General features: G+C 47.3%; 2 protein-coding genes across 6 annotated transcripts in view; one reads left to right on the top strand and one right to left on the bottom strand.

Moving 5' to 3' along the window:
- Window positions 1-14,138, top strand: part of TSPAN18 (tetraspanin 18) — a 207,118-nt gene extending 192,980 nt beyond the window's left edge. For both annotated transcript variants that reach the window (XM_056801916.1, XM_056801914.1), the window contains 2 exons: window positions 10,550-10,633; window positions 11,529-14,138. In XM_056801916.1, the coding sequence (XP_056657894.1) occupies window positions 10,550-10,633; window positions 11,529-11,576 (132 nt within the window). In that variant the 3' untranslated portion in view covers window positions 11,577-14,138. The remainder of the gene's footprint in view (window positions 1-10,549; window positions 10,634-11,528) is intronic.
- Window positions 14,139-15,969: 1,831 nt separating this feature from the next.
- Window positions 15,970-21,568, bottom strand: part of TP53I11 (tumor protein p53 inducible protein 11) — a 29,650-nt gene continuing 24,051 nt past the window's right edge. For all 4 annotated transcript variants that reach the window (XM_007497360.3, XM_007497358.3, XM_007497359.3 and 1 more), the window contains exons 6-7: window positions 21,084-21,185; window positions 15,970-18,171 (exon numbers count right to left, since the gene is read on the bottom strand). In XM_007497360.3, coding sequence (XP_007497422.2) covers window positions 18,038-18,171; window positions 21,084-21,185 — 236 coding nt within the window. In that variant the 3' untranslated portion in view covers window positions 15,970-18,037. The remainder of the gene's footprint in view (window positions 18,172-21,083; window positions 21,186-21,568) is intronic.

Genomic DNA, 21,568 nt, shown 5'->3' with positions numbered 1-21,568 from the left:
AGTTGGAAGACGTTTCAGAAGCCCTGTAATCCAACTCAGTTCCTGAACAAGAATCCTTTGGATTCCTGGTCTTGGAGTCAGGAAACCTGGGTTTGAATATTGTCTCAGAAAATGACGAGCTATGTGACCAGGGATCAAGGCACTGACAAGATTTCTGCCTCCGTTTCCTCATCTGTAAAATGGGAATAAAAATTGTATCTCCTGGGAGGCAGCCAGGTCCTGGGTTCAAATGCTTCTAAACTCTATCACCCTGAGCAAGTCACCCTTACTACTCTTCTGCCGTAGACCTAATACATAGCACTGATTCCAAGATGGAAGGTAAGGATTTTTTTTTAAATCAAGGATTTGTTAGGAATAGGGACCAGACCTTCTGTAGTTTGGGCAGTTGGTGACATAGTGGATAGAGCACCAGACCTGGAGTCAAGAGATTCGTATTCCTGAGTTCAAATTCAGCCTCAGGACACTTACTAGCTCTGTGACCCTGGACAAATCACTTTACCCTATTTGCCTCAGTTTCCTTATCTGTAAAATGAGCTAGAAAAGGAAATATGGGAAAAGTCGAGCGTCTTTGCCAAGAAAACCACACACGGGGTCATGAAGAGTCAGAAATGGCTGAACAGCACCTTTTGGCGGTTTCACTGATATAAGAAACGCTTGGGTGAAGCGATTGCTCTTACCAGTATAGATTGCCTCTTCAGTCCTGAGATAGTGGGCAAGTTGGCCAGAGCATGAACCCATAGTATGTGTCAGAGGAGGCAGATAACCCAAGTCTTCCCAGCCCTGACATTGGCTCTTTTGCATTGAAGTCATCCATCTCATCAATAATGGCTTTTCCATTGTACCACCCATCGCTCATCGTTGGCCAAGGAAGGGAGGGAAGCCAGAACATTCTGGGGATTTCCAAATGTGTCCAAGTTCAGGTCAGAGAGGGCAGGCCAGAAACCATCTCCTAGTATTCATCAGAGCTGACCTGTGGCCATTCCCATGCTCCCAGAGAGAAGAGGTTCAACCTAAGCCAGCATCCCAGTGAAGCTCTCCCTGGTCCTACTCAATGCACTTCTAACCATGAGGATTCTCTCCCCAGACTTACCCTCCTCACTATCCTGCTGCTCAACCCCCAGAGAAAAGCACCCAATCATCCCAATTCTGTGTCAGGGCCTTGGTTTACCAAACAGCTTATGAGGGACCCCAAGGAACAAATTTTATTGTTGTTGCCAAGTCGTTTTTCAGTCTGACTCTTGATGGCTCCATTTGGGGGTTTTCTCAGCAAAGATACTGGAGCGGTTTGCCATTTCCTTCTCTGCTGTTGAGTCATTTTTCAGTACTATCTGGCTCTTTATGACCCAATTGGGTACTTTCTTGGCAAAGATTCTGGAGCAGTTGTGCTATTCTCTTTTCCAGCTCATTTGATGGATGAGGGCACTGAGGCAGATATGGTGAAGTGACTTGCCCAAGGTCACACAGCTAGTGAGAATCTAAAGCCAGTTTTGAACTCATAAAGATGAGACTTCCTGACTCTATGCCTGGGACTCTATACCCTGTACCGCCTCGCTGCCCATAACATCTGTTCACTGCCTTTTAACATGTCCAACACTATGCTCTAGAGAAATAGTAAAAAACAAAACAAAACGAAACAAAAAAAACCGACAGTCCCTTCCTTTAAGGAGATCCTATTTTATTGAACAAGGTGAGCCTGGGAAGTTGAGCAGCAGGAAAGAAGATGCATCTAGAATTATAAAATATTTCAAAACAGAAAATAAATAAATAATGTATATATAAAATATAAAAATAGATACAAATAAAAGTAAAATAAATGTATATTTATAAAACAGACATATCTAAAAATAAATGTATAAAATATAAAAATAGATACAAATAAAAGTAAAATAAATATATGTTTATAAAACAGACATATCTAAAAATAAATATATAAAATATAAAAATAGATACAAATAAAAGTAAAATGAATATATAATTATAAAATATGCAAATATATAGAAATAAATAATAAAATATGTATGTATAAAAGTAAATACAAGGTAATTTGAGAGGGAGCACTGACCACTAGGCAGACCAGAAAGGTCTTCCATAGATGGTAATCCTTGAGCTCAGCCTTGAAGGGAGCAAAGGATTCTATGAGGCAGGAGTAAGGAAGGAGAGCATTCCAACCAACAGTGGAGTATCCACTGTGCCAAGGCATGAAGCCAGGGAACTGGGAACAGCAAGTAATACTGTTTGGCTGAAACGCGGAATCCATCAATTTGGTCTGGAAAGATTGGTGGGATTGTAAAGGGCTTTCCATGCCAAATAAAGACATTTGTATTTTATCTGGGCCACTATAGGGAGCCACTGAAGCTTCTTCAATGATATTAATTCAGTGGCTGCATGAAGAAAGAATGGATTGGAAAGAGAAGAAATGTGAGAAGTGAGATCTATTAGACAATTACAGCAAAACTCCAGGCTAGAAGTGATGAAGGCCTAAATGAATGAGATGACCAGAAGAGTAGGAAGGGTAAAAGGAGAAAGATGTTTCCAAGGTAGCATCAATAAGACTGAGAAACTAGGAAGATCTGGACCCTATGCCTATACCTAGGAGTATCTAAGGAATTTCCTCATCCAGTGATATCACAGATCCACGTCCCATGCTTATACCCAGGGGACATCTGGTTGGAGATTTCCAAAGTAATGAGATGTGAAATTGAAGGACAGAAGAGACTGGCATTGGGCAAATACATCTGGAGGTCATGTGGATAGAGATCATTGGATCCATGGAAACTGATGAGATCAATCACCAAGCGAAGGTGTAGAAAGATGGCGGCCCAAGACTATAAGATCCTTTGTTGTTGTTTCGTTATTTTCAGTCATGCTTGACTCTTCTGGACTCCATATGGGTTTTCTTGGCAAAGATACTGGAGTGATTTGTCATTTCCTTCTCCAGCTCATTTTACAGATGAGAAAACTGAGGCAAGCAGGGTAGAATAACTTGCCCAGGGTCACACAATAACTAAGTGTCTGAAGTTAGATTTGAACTTGGGCCTTCCTGAGCCTGGCATTCTATCCACTGTCTACCCACAAGATCCATAGAGGACACAAATGGTTAGGAGAATATTCATGCACATTTTGTTTCCTCCTAACATGAGATAAGTACTTGGAGGCCAGAGGTTGGTTTTGCTTTTGTTATTTTTGTAACTCTAGTGCTTTGCACAGTGCCTAGAACATTTGAGAAATATTCTTCATTTCTTTTCAGAAGGAAGGAAGGAAGGAAGGAAGGAAGGAAGGAAGGAAGGAAGGAAGGAAGGAAGGAAGGAAGGAAGGAAGGAAGGAAGGAAGGAAGGAAGGAAGGAAGGAAGGAAGGAAGGAAGGAAGGAAGGAAGGAAGGAAGGAAGGAAGAAAAAACTTCAGTAAACTTTCAGTTCAATTCATAAGTGAATACTTAGATTTTGGAACATGAGAACTGGAAGGGACCATTGACATCATTTAACTCAGGGCTTTCAACCCAAGCTCCACAGACCTCCAAGTGGCCTGTGGATAGGTTTCAAGGGGTCCATAAAAAAAATACATCTTTATTTTCACCAGTCTCTAATTGAAAGTTAGCATTTCCTGCAATTATTGAAAAGTCTTATTCTGAAAAGGAGTCCATCGGCCATACCAGACTATAATATAAGTTCATAACACAAGAAAAGGCTAAGAATTCCTGCTCTAGATGAAACCCCCACATTTAAGACCCAGGAGGGGGCAGCTAGGTAGTACAACAAAGGACCTGGTTTTGAATATGACCTCAGACCCTTCCTAGCTGTTTGACCCTGGGCAAGTCACTTAACCTCGATTGCCCTTGTCACTTGTTTGATTGATACTAAGAGAGAAAGAAAGGGTTTAAAGAAAAAAAAAAGGTTGGGAAAAGGAAAGTCATCCTGAGCATCACATGGGGAGTAAATGACAATCAAGATTCAAACTCAGGGCCTCTGGCTTCAAAGCCAGTGCTGTCTCCACTGTGCTGTGGCAGCTTTTTCTCACCCTGTCCAGCTCTTCTGACAGCTGACCCTTCGTGCTCTGTAACATAAAGTCCCATTGCTTCTGAACCAGGCACTGAGGCCATACCAGCTGTGTATTTCTAAACAAACAAAAATGGGATTTCTAATCTCAATTAGAAACTAGGCCTGTGTGTAGTCTTTTTTTCTTCCCTTCCCCTAATCCTATCACCTTGATCATTTTAGTTTTATTTGCTATTTTATATTTTCTCTTAGTTTCCCTCTGTCTCACTATCTCCCCTCCTCTTCCTCTTCTCTTTCTCTCTTTCTGTATGTCTGTCTCCCTCTTTTTCTGTTTCTGTCTGTCTCTGTCTGCCTGTCAGTCTGTCTGTCTATATCTCCCTCTCTCTTCCTCCTCCTCCTCACTGGGGGATAATACAGGTAAAGCACTTTGCAATCCTTAAAGGTCTCTATAAATGTTAGCAGCTTAAAACCTCCCTTGACTGCTTATTGGACAGATGAGGAAAAGTAAAAGCTAAAAAGGAAGGGATTTGATCAGGGACACCCAGATGCTCCATCCCCCACACCCAGGGCTCTTTCCTTGGATTCCTAGAACGCCCCTTCTGTCTGTCCTCAGATCTTCAGAACCTGAGGGAGATCCTGAGCCCCGTCCTTCCTTCCCCTCCTCTCCCCTCCACTCCGCCAGCCCTCTCTTTACAGGCTACACCAGGCTATAAATCCTTTACTAGGCTACAACCAGGTCCACAAAGCCCAGCGCAGAAACTACGCTCCTCTCTGTCTTGAGAGGTTTGTCATCCCCCTTTTCCTGCTATTCTGGGGATCAGATTACCCTGGTGCTAAGAAGGGCCACACCCAAGACCTCAACCTTCCAACCAGATGTTTGGAGAAGCCTTAGGAACTGGGTGCGGGATTGGCTCAAGAGCCCTGGAGAGAAGCCAGAGACGTGGGTGGGGGCTCGGAAGCCAAACGAAGCAGCTGGAAAACAGCTGGACTGCCTTTACCCTATAGTCCCTGGGTCACCCTGCAGCCAGCTGTGGCCTAAAAGCCAGTTTAGGCTTGACTGCACGGGGACAAGTTAGTCCAAGTCATTTTGCCATCCCAGTCCAGCACTCCCTGTCCATTGGCATGGACTACCTGACAAGAGCCATGGGCACTCCATCATGCCACTCCAAGTCATTATGCCACCCCCAAGTCATTTTGCCATCCGAGTCCAGCTCTCCCTGCCCATTGGAATTGACCACTTGTCAGGAGCCTTGGGCACTCCATCATGCCACTCCAAGTCATTATGCCACCCCCAAGTCATTTTGCCATCCGAGTCCAACTCTCCCTGTCCATTGGAATTGACCACTTGTCAGGAGCCTTGGGCACTCCATCATGCCACCCCGTCATTATGCCACCCCCAAGTCATTTTGCCATCCGAGTCCAACTCTCCCTGTCCATTGGAATTGACCACTTGTCAGGAGCCTTGGGCACTCCATCATGCCACCCCAAGTCATTATGCCACCCCCAAGTCATTTTGCCATCCGAGTCCAGCTCTCCCTGCCCATTGGAATTGACCACTTGTCAGGAGCCTTGGGCACTCCATCATGCCACCCCGTCATTATGCCACCCCCAAGTCATTTTGCCATCCGAGTCCAACTCTCCCTGTCCATTGGAATTGACCACTTGTCAGGAGCCTTGGGCACTCCATCATGCCACCCCAAGTCATTATGCCACCCCCAAGTCATTTTGCCATCCGAGTCCAGCTCTCCCTGCCCATTGGAATTGACCACTTGTCAGGAGCCTTGGGCACTCCATCATGCCACCCCAAGTCATTATGCCACCCCCAAGTCATTTTGCCATCCGAGTCCAGCTCTCCCTGCCCATTGGAATTGACCACTTGTCAGGAGCCTTGGGCACTCCATCATGCCACCCCGTCATTATGCCACCCCCAAGTCATTTTGCCATCCGAGTCCAGCTCTCCCTGCCCATTGGAATTGACCACTTGTCAGGAGCCTTGGGCACTCCATCATGCCACCCCGTCATTATGCCACCCCCAAGTCATTTTGCCATCCGAGTCCAGCTCTCCCTGCCCATTGGAATTGACCACTTGTCAGGAGCCTTGGGCACTCCATCATGCCACCCCAAGTCATTATGCCACCCCCAAGTCATTTTGCCATCCGAGTCCAGCTCTCCCTGCCCATTGGAATTGACCACTTGTCAGGAGCCTTGGGCACTCCATCATGCCACCCCGTCATTATGCCACCCCCAAGTCATTTTGCCATCCGAGTCCAGCTCTCCCTGCCCATTGGAATCGACCACCTGACAAGAGCCTTGGGCACTCCATCATGCCACCCCAAGTCATTATGCCACCCCCAAGTCATTTTGCCATCTGAGTCCAGCACTTCCTGCCCATTGGCATGGACTACCTGACAGGAGCCTTGGGCACTCCATCATTTTCCACAGCTGCCTTGGGTAGGGGTTTCATTTCAGTCAATCAGTTACCAAGAATTTATTCATTAAATACCTACTTTGTGCCAGATTCTGCACTAAGCTATGAGGGTATACAGAAGGAATGCAATAGGCAGTCTGTGCCCTCAAGGAGCTTACAGTCTAATAGGGGAGACAACATGTAAATAGAGACTTACAAACAGGCTATATACAGAATAAATTGGAAGAAATCTAGAGGGAAGGCTCAGAATTAAAGAGAATGGGAAAAAATCTGTGATGCTGAGGAAGCTGAGTGAGAAGGTGGAGGAGTTGGCTCTGGGGAGCAGGAAGGCAGCGGGTGCCACCAGCATCCCAGAGGAGGGCACCCATCTCTCTCCATCTACCATTGCCTGCCCCCAGCCTCTTGCAGAGCAAGCCCTGTGTTTCTACACTAGAAAGCTGACTGTTTGAGTGAGAAGGTTCATTCCATTGAGAGTGCCAAGTGAGAGGCAGTGAGATGGCACAGAGGGTAGAGCTCCAGGACTGGAATTGGGAGGTCCTGAGTTCACATCTGACCTCAGCCACTTCCTAGCTGTGGGACACTGGGCAAATCACATAATGTCTTCCTGCCTCAGTTTCCCCATCTGTAAAAGTAGGAAGTTAAGCTAGATGACCAGCTCTCAATCTATGATCCTATAATCCAGCCCCATAACTATAACTCTTTACAATTTATAATGCAAATATTATTATTCCCACTTCATTTTTTAAACCCTAATTTTCTGCCTTAGTAACAATTCTAAGGCAGAAGGACAAGGGCTAGGCAAACCAGATTAAGTGACTTGGCTAAGGTCACACAGCTGGGAAGGATTTGAACCCAGGACCTCCTGACTTCTAGACCTGGAGCTCTATCCATTGTGCCACCTAGCTTCCCCTGCTACTCCCATTTAAAGAAGAGGAAACTGCGATACAGGAGAAAGGGCTCATCCAGGATAGCACAGCCAGATGGGAACCCAAACCCAGTTCTTCTAATGCCTAAACCAGACCTCTTTCCAACTATACCATTCTGATCAGCTCTCCGTGGGGCCATAGGCAGATGTAGCATTGTAGAGACCTTAGACATAGAGTCCCAATGAACTCTAGACTCATTCTACTACTTGCTAGCTGTGTGACCTTGGGCAAGTCACTTTATCTTATGTCTCTGAAAGTAGGGTTATTTTTATATTTCCTTACTAGCTGTGTGACCCCAAGGAAGTCCACTAATCTCTGTTTGCCTTAATCCCACAGAGAAGGAGATGGCCAGGGCAGTAAATAGAGTCTTAGACCCTGAGTCAGGAAGACTCATCTTTCTGAGTGCAATTCTGGCCTTAGATACTTTTAGGCTGTGTGCCCCTGACCAAGTCACTTAACCCTCTTTGCCTCAGTTTCCCCATCTGTCAAATAATCCAGAGAAGGAGATGGCAAACCCAATGGGGTCATGAAGAGTCAAAGACACGACTGAAATGACTGAACAGCAAACCTTATAGAATCTTTGCAAGGAAAGAGCTCTGGGGCTGGACATCACTCTAGAAGTAGGAACTGTAATGCCCGGGACGCCTCCAGTGCCCGGTGAGATTGGACCCTCCAGTTGCCAGAGAGAGACAAGCCTGAACTGGGTGGGTGGCAGAGAGGGCTTCAGGTTGGGCAAGAACAAGTTTCCCATGTGTAGCCCCAGCAGAGCTGGCGGGAGCCCATGAGAGTGGGTGGGAACCCAAGAACTGAAGAGGATTGGAGAAGAACAGCTGGCCCCATACCCCAAGGGAAGCCCCCACCCACAAGGGGCTAAAGAGCCACTGCTTCATTTTGTCCTCTCTGGATACGGTACACACTCACCATTCCAGAGCCCAGTGAGTTACCCAACAATGCTGGCAGCTCTGCCCACGTGAACAAGCCAGCGCCAATTCTGTGCCCCCTCACTGTGACTGGCCATCTGCAGGGCACGCGGGCAGGTGACATTAGCCCATTCCTCCACGTGGCACCGGAGCCCCCAGGTGGCTTTGCTGGCAATAAGTAGACAAAGGGAGGAAAGGGATTTCTTTCTGTTCAGTTGTTTTTACCGATTTTCTCTCCAGTTCACGGAGCTGTAATTAACATTAGAGTCGATTTCTTTCTTTCTTCCTCTTTTTTTTGGTTAATAAAAACATTTATTTTGCATTTTTATACAGAACAACCTGAAGTCTGCTATAGGACTTTTGACAGGTACCTCACCTTCCATCTCAGAATCAATACTGTGTATTGGCTCCAAGGCTTGAAGAGCAGCGAGGGTTAGGCAGTGGGGATTCAGTGACTTTAGGATCACACAGCTAGGAAGTGTCTGAGCCCAGGTTTGAACCCAGGACCTCCCATCTCCAGGCCTGGCTCTCCATCCACTGCCCCTTGAGTCAATAAATTTATTTTTAAACCCTTACCTTCTGCCTTAGAATCAATACTGTGCATTGGCTCCAAGGCAGATGAGTGGTAAGGGCTAGGCAATGGGGGTCAAGTGACTTTCCCAGGATCACACAGCTGGGAAGTATCTGAGGCCAGATTTGAACCCAGGACCTCCCAACTCCAGGCCTGACTCTCCATCCACTGAGCTACCCAGCTGCCCCGTGAGACAATTTCAAAGATGGGAAGGGTCTTGCTACCTGGGCCACCTGGCAAGACACAGAAAAGAGTGGGGAGGGATAGAATCAGCAGCTTTTCTAGGAATGGGTGTGTGCACACATCTGTATAGAATCACCTGAACTTTAATAGGAATAAATGTAAGCCATGCAGTTGGGCCCCAAAAATCAAATCCACAAACCCAAGATGGAAGAGTTATAGATAGACAGAAGCTTTTCTAACTTAGGGGGCTTAGAAGACGATAAGTGCAGTGCAGGTCTTCAGGGTGAAGTAGCAACCATAAAGCCTCCTGAAGTCTTCATCGGCAAAAAGAAAGGCATGGCAGGGTCATGTGGGTGGCTCAGTGGATAAAAAACCAGGCCTGGAGACATGAAGTCCTGGATTCAGATCAGGCCTCAGGCTTATCTTAGCCATGACACCCTGGATGAGTCACTTAATCCCAAACAGCTCCTCTGCCTTGGAACCAGAACTTGTATCCATTCTAAGACAGAAGGTAAGGAGAGAGAGAGACAGAGCTAGACAGACAGACAGAGAGGGAGAGAGAAAAGACAGAGAAGATAGACATACAGAGATAGAAGACAGAGAGACAGAGGGAGAGAGAGAAGACAGAGACAGACAGAAGGAGAGAGAAGACAGAAGATAGAGACAGAGAGAGAAGACAGAGAGACAGGGAGAGAAAAAGACAGACAGACAGAGGGAGAGAGAGACAACGAGAGGGACAGAGGGAGAGACAGGGAGGGAGGGAGAGAAGACAGAGACAGGGAGATAGAACACAGAGGGAGAGACAGAGAGAGACAGAGAGAAGAGACAGATAAAGACAGGGAGAGAGAGAAGACACAGAGAGAGAGACAGAGAGAAGGAGAGAGAGACAGAGAGAAAGACAGAGGGAGACAGAGAGAAGACAGAGAGACAGAGGGATTAATATTGCTAATGTAGAGAACATCCCAAAAGGAGTGACCCAGGATGGAGAAAGCTTTGGAGTTCATGTCACATGAGGATAACCAAAGGGAATTGAGGATGTTTGGGGATGCTTAGAGAAGAGAAGCCGGGTGGGGGGAGGAGAGGAAGTCATGGCTCTAGTCACCTATTTGGAGAGCTCTTCTATGAAAGAAGGATTAGACATGTCCAGTTTGTGCCCAAAGGGCAACAAGCAAAAGTCACAAGAAGCCAATTAAGGTCTGATGTCAAGAAAGACTTTCCAACCGTTGGAACTGGCCAGAGGTGCAATGGGTGCCCTCAGGAGGTCGTAGGCTCTCCCTCCCTGGACATCTTTGGGCAGAGCCTGGATAGTGACTGTTGGGTCCTAGAGGAGGGTTCACTTTTTCTGCTTGATACGTCTGCCTAAGTGACTCGAATCAGCAGTTTTATAGGAAACCTTCGTGGGTTCTGAGCATTTGCCCCCGATGGAGCTCTCCAGGCTGGTTAGTTCCTTGTCTGGAGCGCTTCTCCCATGAAAAGCTGAGTGTTCTGGTTCTGTGGCTGACCTCCCTCGAATGTCCTTTTCCTCCAAGGGCTGTTACACTGTGATCCTCAATTCCTTCGAGACTTACGTCTATCTTGCTGGAGCCCTCGCCATTGGAGTGCTGGCCATTGAGGTAAGCAATGTCAATCCTGACCTGTCTTTATATCCCAGTGGCACAGCTCACAAGCCCCCCCCCCCTGCCCATTTGGCAAGAATTGTGCCCCTTCCTGTCCTGCCCCCTCCTATTTTCCTTTCCAAAGACTCCCAGGGCACCCACCGTCCCTCCAGAAGCACAATGGAAGGTGACATGGCAAATAGATGCTGTGGTCAGGAAGAATTAAGTGACACTCTAGCTGCATGACCCTGGGCGAGTCATTTATTGAGATCTGTGTCCTTATCTAGAAAAGGGTTGGATTCTGTGGCCTCTAAGATGATAACAATAATAATGATAATAAGAGCAGCTACCATTTATACAGCTCTTACCACGTGCCAGACTCTCTCTGCCAAGCGCATTATCCTTTCATTTGCTCTTACAGCACTCCTGGGAGGTAGATGTTGCTTTTTACAGATGAGGAAGCCGAGGCTCAGAGAATTTAAGTGACTTACTGAAGATCACACAGATAGAGAGTATCAAAGGCAGATTTGGGTTCAAATCTCGGCTATATCCTACTTACTTGACAGATAAGTCCTCACCCTGGTGGTACCCAGCGCAGAAAGCAGCATAGCTCCCGGAACAATAAGGGAGTCACTCCCATCCATTCTACTCGAGCCAACTTCACCAACATTTATTAAGGACCTACTGGGTGCAGGCAATGTGCTAGCAGGAATAATCTGTGGCTTTCTGGGACCCAGACAAAGCAGCAGCCTTCTTACCCTCTACTAGGGAGGAAGACCTGTGTATAATACAGAAAATGTAGGGATGGGGGCAAAGGACAGAACATCCAGAGCCTTCTTCCTCTGCCCCTTCCAGCTGGCTTTGGGCTCAGACTTGCCTGAGCCTGACTCTGTCTCCTCCTCTCTTTCTACAGCTGTTTGCCATGATCTTTGCCATGTGCCTCTTCCGAGGGATCCAGTAGAGAGAAGGCTGCCCCTCTCCTTCCTGGTGACTGCTTCTCCTGCCTTGCTTCCTCCCCTCCCTGCAGTCCCCAACCCTGCCTGCCTGCCTGATCCAGGAAAGCTGGCAGGGGGCAGGGGGTGGGGGTGCCGAGAAGAAGTAGGGCAGTAAATAGCTATTTTTGTTAACAAGAAGAAATGAAGAAAGAAAGGATAAAAAAAAAGTTTGTTGCTGTAACATATATTTGGCCAAGGAGATAGCCCAGAATTGGAGGTGCTGCACATTGGACACGAATGCCGGGCTTCTCCCTCAGGGCATCCTGCCCAGGGACCAGGAGCCAGAAGCCAACCAGGCATGGATTGCACTAAAGACCAAAGGAACATCAGCAGCCTAAGGGTGAGGGGGAGTTTCCCAGCATCCTTCCTCTTTGTACAGCTGGACCTCGTGACCACCACTCAGCACCAGTCTTGTGGACCATTAGCCACCATGTCTGACCAGGCTAGGAGAAAGCAGTAAGTCCTGGGGTCTAGGAGACAGCAGGGGGAAGGGGAAACGGATGTGTCTTGTGCCCCCTGGCAGGATGTAGGAAGAGGGAGAAGATGAGAGGCTGCAAAAAGACCCTGTTCTTCTGGGAAGAGGACTAAAAGTCAGGCAATTTTGGAAATACTGCATTGTCGAAAAAGTCTTGAGCTCTGGGGAATAGGGGCTGGGGGTAGGGGCTAAAGGGGAGGGACATGTTCTAAAGCAGAGGGGTCTTTAGGGTCTTCTGTTAGAGGAAACTAGAACTGGATAGTCTCTGTTCCCTCTGAAAAAGTGCCCAGGGCTGTTCTGCTTCACTCTAACCGCCTCCCTTCTGGCCAGCCCCATCCTCCCCGGCTCTCTCACAGTGTTGGGGAGGGCACCGTTAGCAGAGCTGGAAGGGACCCCCAGAGACCTCCTAGTCACCCCATTTTGACAGATGAAGCTCAGGACTGCCGTGTGATTTCCCAAGATCACACGAAGAGTCAAGTAGCTGTTTCTGGATCTGAACTCTCTGTCTTATGCCATTTTGACTGCATCACCCGGCTCCCTTGCTGGAGGCTATAACCCAGAATGCCCAGCTGGGCAGGGTTTGGGGGGAGGCGATGGGTTCCTGAGGGTGCCTATCGGAAATAGAAGTGTCCCCAGTTCTTTCTGTGTCTCCTTCCACCTTCCAGACCCTCCCCCCCCCCTTGCTCTAGCCCTAAGAGAGGAGGCGAAATCAGAGCAGTATTGTACCCTCTTCTCACTTTCTCCCTCCGGAGCTAAGACCAGAGCGGGGCAGCCAAGCTTTGCCCCCGAGCAGGAAACTTAGAAGGGCCCCCATCCCCTTGTCAGGGCACACAGTGGCCTGCCCACCCCATCTCTGGCAGCAGAAGGGAGGGTAGCTCCTGTGGGCTTCGTCCCCTGGCACATACTCAGCTCAGCAACAGCACTGTGCTTTTTAGCCCTCCGAAGTCCTAGTTTCAGCAGGGCAGAAACCTCAGGGTGCCTGTACATCTCCCTCCTTGTCCCAGCTGCAGATAGTCATGGGGCTCTGCCCACCTCCTTTGGTTTCTCTTTTCCCGTGGGCTGTCCATTCTCCAACCATCCTCCTGATGACCCCAGTGGAAAAGCCTGTGCCCCAGTGGGATGCCCAGACAGCTCCAGAGCCCCTGGAGGGATGCCACCGAGGCCCAAGAAGGGAAAACCGAGCCCCCAGAGCCCCTCGAGGGATACCACCGAGGCCCAAAAAGGGAAAACCGAGCCGTTCTCACTGGATTCCCATCCTTCCCCCAGAAGGGCCCTGGTAGGAAAGGAAAGGAAGTGGCCTCCATCGAGGCCCTAAGGAGGGCTGAAGTCCTCTTCCTGAGCGGGACAGGCCCTAGAATGAGCCAGGACAGCTCCTCTCTCAGGGGCCCAGGCTGGAGTTTGGGGGAGTCCATCTAGATCAGACTCAAAGTGGGCCAGAGGGGAGGCTTTTCTCCTCTCCTCCCTTCTTTTCCCACACTCGAATGAGCCTTCACCCAATCCTATCAAGAGGGGGGATGGGAGTTGAGGGTGAGGGAGTGGGCTGGTGGGAGACCCCATCCTGTGTTGGGAACCAGCAGCCCTTTCAGAAGCTACTGACTCTTGGGAGAGAGAAAGCAAACTTTCATGGGGAAGGTAGGGGCAAGCTCTGGGCTCCCCATCGGGCTCAGCGTCCAGAGCTGCTGTTGCTGCTTGGTTTTTGTAACCCTCCCCCTGCCCCCCAAGCCCCGATGTGCCCCTTTCCCCTCCTCTCTCTCGTGATCTCATTGGAGGCCCCAGAAGAGCCCGAGTGTGACGGGGCTCTCCCCACTTCCCTCCCCTAGCCCAGTCTCCTGCCATGTGAAATATGTTTAAAGTCTATTTTGAAAACTGTAAATGTTCCTTGGAGTAGATAGCAGAGCTAATTTATCATGTATTCCCTCCCATCAGGCTTTTTTTATATCGGGGAGTTTTTTTGTAATATAAAACAGAACACACATTGAATGTTCTGCACTGGTCTTTGTGTCTGTTTCTTACAAAACAAACAAACAAATAAATAAATAACGGCATACATGAATGGTGACTGCTTTTGATTTGGAGGCTTGGGGAGGGGGATGGAAAGCAGAGAGAAGGGGGAAGGAGTGCCCTGCAAACCAGAAACAGAAGACGGATATAAGCAAGAGGGAATAGGAAAGAGCACTGGATTTGGAGTCAACGACTCGAGGGATTGATGCCAGCTCTGGCGCTCACTTGTGACCTCACTTGTGACTTAACTCCTCTAGGCCTCAGTTTCTTCATCTGTAAAATGGGATAAATGGCCTGTGAGACCCCTTCTCGGTCTCTAATCCACCTAAAGAGCTACAAAGGTCTTGAGAACATTAAAAACCCAGAGCTGGAAGACACCTCAGAACATTAGAGCTGGAAGGGTCCTTAGAACACAGAATATCTGAAAGGGAGCTTAGAACATGGAATGTCAGACCTGAGGGGGAGCCTAGAACATACACAATCCTGGCTCTGACATTTATTTGTTGTCCCTTTCTCTTCTAGTTCTGACATTTTGGGGGAGTTCTAAGATCCCTTCCAGCTCAAGCCTTCTATATTCAACTCCAGTTCTAATTCTGGAAAGATCTTTAGAACATTAAAACTCAGAGTTAAAAGGGATCTCAGAGCACAGAATGCCAGATCTGAGAGGAGCTTAGAACATGGAATGTCAGACCTGAGGAGAAGCCTAGAACAGACATGATCCTGGCTCTGACATTTATTTGTTGTCCCTTTCTCTTCTAGTTCTGACATTTTGGGGGAGTTCTAAGATCCCTTCCAACTCAAACTTTCTATATTTGATTCCAGTTCTAACATTCTGGAAAGATCTTTGGAACATTAAAACTCAGAGTTGAAAGGGATCTCAGAGCACAGAATGCCAGATCTGAAAGAGGGCTTAGAACAAGGAATGTCAGACTTGAGGGGAAGTGTAGACCACACAATCCTGGCTCTGACATTTATTTGTTGTCCCTTTCCCCTTCTGGACCTCAGTTTTCTCATCATGTTTTAAGGCTCCTAGCTATTCTAAAATCTCTTCTAGTTCTAACATTTTTTTTGGTTCTCAGGTCCCTTCCAGCTCTAACATTCTATATTCTACTCTAGTTCTAACATTCTGGAAAGATCTTTAGAACATTAAAACTCAGAGATGAAGGGGACCTCAGAGCACAGAATGCCAGATCTGAGAGGGAGCCTAGAACATGGAATTTCAGAGCTGGAAAGGGATGTTAGAACATAAGATGTCGATGCTGGAAAGGTCCTTAGAACATAGGATGAATGTCAGACTTCGAAGGGACCTTAGCACATAGAAGAATGTCAGAGCTGGAAGGGATCTTAGAACATAAAGTATTCAAACTGGAAGGAACTCTACAACACAGAATATGGAATGTTATGTCTGAAAAGGCTCCTACGCCCTTGACTACACAATGTCCCAGATGGGAAGGATATGGGAACATGGAATGTTCAAATTAGGTAGGGAATCACTCTCCTGTCGTTTTCTGGGATCATCTAGTATTGGTCAGATCTCAGGTCTCACTCAGCCACTTGGTCCACCTACTCCCCTGATCCCCAACACCACCCTGCATACTGAGAAGGGGAAGCAGAGCCATCCCCTTCCCAAACCCCTTCCTCCAAAGGCAGGTGATGAAAGCAGAGATAGTAAGGCTGCTTTCTTCTCTCCTGTCCTCCCATTCAGTCACATCAGCAACCAAAGGAATGGGCCATAGCAAAAAGGGGGGAAGCAGCTATCCAACTCCTCTTTGCACGCATCCTCAGAGTCTGAGACCCTGGGGAAGTCTTGGGAGCCAAGGGGAATCCCTCTGGTCCTGGCTGACCCTATTTGGAGGAAAACTGGGGAATGCAAGGGGCAAGAATTTGACCAAATGGATTTTGTTTATTTTTGCTACTGAGGTATCAGGTTCAGAGGACAAATTCGGCAACATCCAAGAGGGAAAAAAAAAGACAAAGATTCACACAACGTTGGAGTCCTTCTGGAATAGAACATGAGCTTCTGAATTTCCTGCTCTAAAGGCACCATTTGAAGCATGAAAAAAATGAAGAAAGAGCCTAGAAAAGTAGGAAAGAGGGAAGGCAAGCAGCTAGTCTTTCCTGCCTACTGGGTCCGAGCTGAGCCAGCAGGGGAAGGGGCTCTCATAGGAGGCAAACACAGAGCAGGGTTGCGATTTGCAGAAATGATGGGGTTTTTCTTTTTTTTTTTCTTTTGCATATCCTAATCCTACTATTTACAAAATGGTTCCTGACTAGGGCAACCTATCAGTGACAGGTAGCATTGGGCATGAAATTCACCAGTGCCTCTATCCAGAGAATGGAACTGGGGTGAAGCAAACTGAGGAAGTTTGGGGTGAGAGAGGGGGAAAGTAGAGGATCTACAGACTGGTAGGACTTAGGGACTGGGGAGAGCCCTTGGGTCAATGCTCACATGGCAGTTTCCTGCCTGGAGTTGAATCTCAAAGAGTCTATGTCCCCCAGCCCAAACAAGGTCCCTTGAGCAACTTTAGGGGGTCTAGATAAGACCCTAGAACCTCTCAACTGGAGGTGAGGGAAATGGAGTAGCATCTTTTCCCCCCATCTCTCACCCATTCCCAAAGCTACCCATCTTTAGAAGGGGAGACAACTTTCCAAAAGCAATTGAATTATCCTCTCCTGTCTGTTATGGACCCATCTGGCTGTGTTCACAGTCCATTGAACGATCTGGTCCATTGACCCATCCTCCAACCCACATCCACAGGCTGGCAACAGCAAAACTATTGCTCCCAAGAAACCATCTAGGGATGAGCTGGGAACCTAGTTGTTTTTTTTTTTTCAGTTGTGGAGGAAGGATGGGAACTGGGATAGTTTAAGAACAAAAGGAGTCTCTGAGCAAGAGTTCTACCAAGGGGCTGTCTTGAAATGCCCAGGGCAGTGTGGACAGAGTGTATCAGGAAGCCTAAAACAGTCAGCCATGAAAAGACAAGGAGATAACCTTGGATCTTAACTCAGGCTGATGCTTCTAGGGAGTTTTGTAGGGCTGCTTTGTTGGCGAGCCTGGTTGAAGACATCCTTGGGGCAGACTGAATCCTTGAAGATCCTTCCTGCTGAAGGATGGGGGATCAGTCCTATGAGCCCAGTCTCTGGTAACCCCATTTATGGGATTGTTCCCTCCTCCATTCTTTAGTCTCAAGCCTTTATGTTGCTTGGAATGAATGCTCTCTTCCAACTCCAAGGCTGAGGGATTCAGCAGCAGTGATCAGTAGAAACCCAAAGGCTGGAGACTCCAAAGGGGGTAAATATGGGTCTTTCCTTTTGCCCCTATGGAGGCCACATCCAGTCTGTCCCAGTAGAGAGAAGAGATGCTTTTGTTTATCCTCAAGAACCTTCGGTCTTCTCATCTAGGATTTAGAGCTGGAAAAAGATCTTAGAGATCATCTAGTACAATCTCCTCATTTTTTAGATGAGAAAACTGAGTCTTGGGGTTAAGTGACTTGCCCAAGGTCACACCAGTAGTAAGGAGGAGGGCCAGGCTTTGACCTCAAGAGTTTCCTGACTCCAAATCCAGGGTTCTTCCCATACTATCACTGCTGCTTCCCCAGACCTCTCAGTCTACCTTGGGAAGTCTCAGATTCTTGGCCATGGCCTAAGGAGGTTTATCAGGAGTGAAGCCAGTGGCTCTGTTAGGGCCAAGATTGGCTCCAATTCTAGGGGCTGGTTAGGACATGAAAACTCTTCCATCTAGAATCGCTGAGCCAAGGTAGGGTAACAACTTCCTTGCCTGGGTCAGGAGCCTAGCAGTCAAGGACTGGGGACAGATAGAGGGGTCATCCCTCTGGTACACTAAAAGGACAAACCAAAAAAGTAACCCTCCCCAAATGTCACCCTGGTCCAGGGACATGCAGGCAGGCAACCCCACCCCTGACATCCTCTGCCCAGGGGGAGATGGGGCTACTAGGCCTTCTTGGCTCTCCGGCCCACTTGGTAATAGTAGTAAATGCTGACGAGGATGAAGAGGAGACGGCTGGCTAGGAGGAACAGCGCCCCTGATGACACGTGTCCATTTTCTGCCAGGGTAGCAGTGGTGACTGAAAGAAATAAGGGGGAAAAGCTACTGAATCTTGTGAGTGCTCCCTGCCTCCAGAGCACCCCAGGCATCCACCCTTCCCTGCCCCACTCCCCCAGCCCCCACCCTCATACAGACTCCCCCTCACTTCTCACCCAGACTACTGCAAAAACCTCCTACCTAGTCTCTCTGCCTCAGACCTCTCCCTGTTTGGATTCATCCTACACTCAGTTGTCAAAGTAACCATTCCTAAAACTCAGTTCTAACCACATTACTCCCCTGCTCAAGAAGCCCTGGTAGCTCCCTACTGCCTTTAGGAGAAGATATAAACTCCTTAGCTTGGCATTTAAAGGCTTCTTTCAAGGCTTGTCACAAACTGATCTCCTTACTCTGTATACTACACTCCATTTTCCAAGCCTGGACATTTTCCCCTGCTTTTTTTTTCCCACTGGCACTCCATTTTTCCATGGTTTGCCCTCACCTCTGTAAACCTCAAAATTCCTTAGACTTATAAATGTTGGAAATTTCACCATTGGGATATTTCATACTTGGAAAATTTCTTACTGATAGTCTATTGGAATGGGAACCCCATTGGCATGGGAGGTTCCTTCTCTTCCCTTCTTAAGATTACTTTAGGACAGAGACCCTTTGCTGAACAATGGAAAGGACTTTGACCTATGCTTAAGCATAGAACAGGAATTTCTTTGAGTCTTGATTGATTTTAGAATTGATACAATGGAGATACTTGGAATAAATCTCCACCCTATTCAGTCCTAATAGGATTGAGTAAGGGCTGCAGCCTAGATCAAAATTTAATTATTCCAATCTCTACCCTACTCAGGTTAACAGGATTTAGAAAGGGCTGTAGCAAAGGAGTATAGATTTAATCATTTGAAAATATGACCTTCAACAGACATGTGCAAAAGCCAGAAACCTCTGGGCGGTCCTGGGTTAAGCGAGAGCCTCCATTGACAGGGAAATTGATGAAGAGTGATTGGTAGATGTGAGGACTGAGGGGAGGCAACTTGGATGGTGTCCTTAAAGATAGGAGGTGGTTGAGTTTTTGGTCGGTGTGGTTCCTGGGCTCTGGGGAAGCTTGCTCTGAAGGAAGCTGAAGGTGGGGGCCTCTGAGACTGTTTCTCCATTTTGGACACGTGAGTAATAGGGACTGATCTCTTTTCTTTGCCCCAGCTATCTAAGGGCTTGGGCCTTTTGGCCCAGCCTAAACAGAAGGGGTATTTAAGCCCTATTCCCTTCTCTCCCCTTTCTCTCTCTCTCTATATCTCTAATTCCTTTCTTGCTCCTATTGTAATTAAACTCCAAAAAAGGCTGACGGCTGACTTGAGTTTTTCATTTAGGAATTACATAGCTGATTCCTGGGCGACCTTAAATTAATATATATCAGTCTTTTAAAGTGATTCCCTTGTAACACCTCCCACCATTTTCCTTCGACTCCCTAATGTCTTTCACTTCTCAGTTCAAGGACCATCTCTTATTCAATCTCTTCCCCAATCTCCCAGCAGTTACTTCTCAATCTGCTCGGATTATTCCCCCTAATTTCTACATTTGCCCATTTCTGCATTTGTTGCTTTGGCCCCATAGTCCATGAGGTCCTTGATGTCAAGAATCCCTTTAGGTTTGGTCCTTGGATCCCCAGTGAATGGACAGTTCCTGGTGCTTACGAGGTACTTAAGAAATGGCTGTTGATTAATACTAACAGTCAGCATTTCGATGTCACTTTATGGTTTGCCAAACTCTTTTTATTATTATTACTCAATATTTGATTCCAATATATGGCTGAAAATGAATACGATGATAAAAATGAACTCCAAAAGGAGCTCCTTCTTCATACCGTAATCTATGCAGTGCCATTTCCCTTGGAATTGCTCTCAGAAAAGATCATCTGGAATGATTTGAATCACACATCTAACCCCAACCCACCTTGGCTGCAGGGTGCAAAACGAGATGATTTTAGACATGGCCAATTGTTTTTATGACAATGCATATTTGTTACAATGGGTTCCCCCCACCTTCCCTTTTCCAATGGTGGGAGAAGGCTTAGGAAAATAGAAGAGAGAAAAATATTTTTTGGTCAATTAAAAAAAAATGTTCTCTTATTTGATCCCAACAACCCCAAAAGGTAGGTTCTGTCATTTCCCTCATTTTACAGACGTGGAAACTGAGACTGAGAGGAGTTAAGGGGCTTGCTCAGTGTTATATAGGTATTCTGTGTTAGAGGCAGACTTGGCTTTTAAATTGTTTTCTTAAACCCTTCTGTCCTGGAATCAATAAAAAGCACCAATTCTAAGGCAGAAGAATGGTAAGGGCTAGGTAATGGGGGTTAAGTGACTTTTCTATGGTCCCTCAGCTAAGCCAGATTTGAATTCAGGTCCTCCTGACTCCAGGCCCGACACTATCCATTGTTCCCAACTTTGGTTTCCCTAATTCTAAATCTAGGGCTCTCTCTATACTGGTACCTAGCTACCTCTAAGAATGATGAGAAAAGAGGGTGAAAGACCATGTCATCATTAGGAAGTCAGGGAGGTCCACAGGATGCTAGGTGGAGATCCAGGTGACCATGTCCCCCATCCCATCCCCCTACCTTTCTTCCCCAAGGTGTCTCCTCTAAATCTAACCAAGTGGGAATGGAAAAAAAAACAACCAAAGTGAGACTCCATCACCAATCCCTATCTAACTCTGAAGGAAGGAGTTTTGAGGGGATGGGAGAATTTTGGGAATGCCACCCAGCCACCTCTATGAATCTTGGGCTAGTAGTTGAGATAACATAGGTTGAGAGAACTGGGTTTGGAGTGAAAGGATCTGGATTCAAATCCTGACTCTGCTACTTACCACCTCTGAACCTCATTTTTCTCATCTGTCCAATGAGAAGGTTGGAATTCAAAATCTTTTAAGGCCTCCCTGCTAGCAACTCACCTAAGAACTGCACCCCAAAATAGCAGGCCTCAGTGAGCAGGGTCCAGCGGATAATGACCTTCTCAGCTGTGTAGAGGGCATTCCACATGATGAGTGAGATGCCTGAAGTGGAAAGAGAGAAGAGGATGTGTGGTGGTATGCCCCTGATTGCTCAAGGACTGATCTTTCCTCACCCACCACCAACCAAGTGAGGCACACACTCCTTTCAGTCTCTGATTTTCCAAACTATTCATGGGAAAGGACTTCTAATCATCAAGGTAGGGATGGAATGCCAAGGAAGGGATGCCTTCACTGGCAGAGGACCTCTTGCATCTCCACTTTGAGTCAGGTACAAATTATGGTTCCTGAGAGCTCCTCCAGAGCTAGCCAGCCCTTCCCCTAACTCTCCCCATGAAGGCTTCTCCCAGGGTCCTGCTTTCTGGCAGTGAATCTCATTGGTCCTTCCCTGCCAAAATGGTCATAAGCTGGCCCGATGAACTTCATTA

Source organism: Monodelphis domestica, chromosome 6 (genome assembly GCF_027887165.1).
Source record: "Monodelphis domestica isolate mMonDom1 chromosome 6, mMonDom1.pri, whole genome shotgun sequence".
In the NCBI taxonomy this organism is placed as follows: domain Eukaryota; kingdom Metazoa; phylum Chordata; class Mammalia; order Didelphimorphia; family Didelphidae; genus Monodelphis; species Monodelphis domestica.
This window is presented reverse-complemented; position numbering and strand designations above follow the sequence as displayed.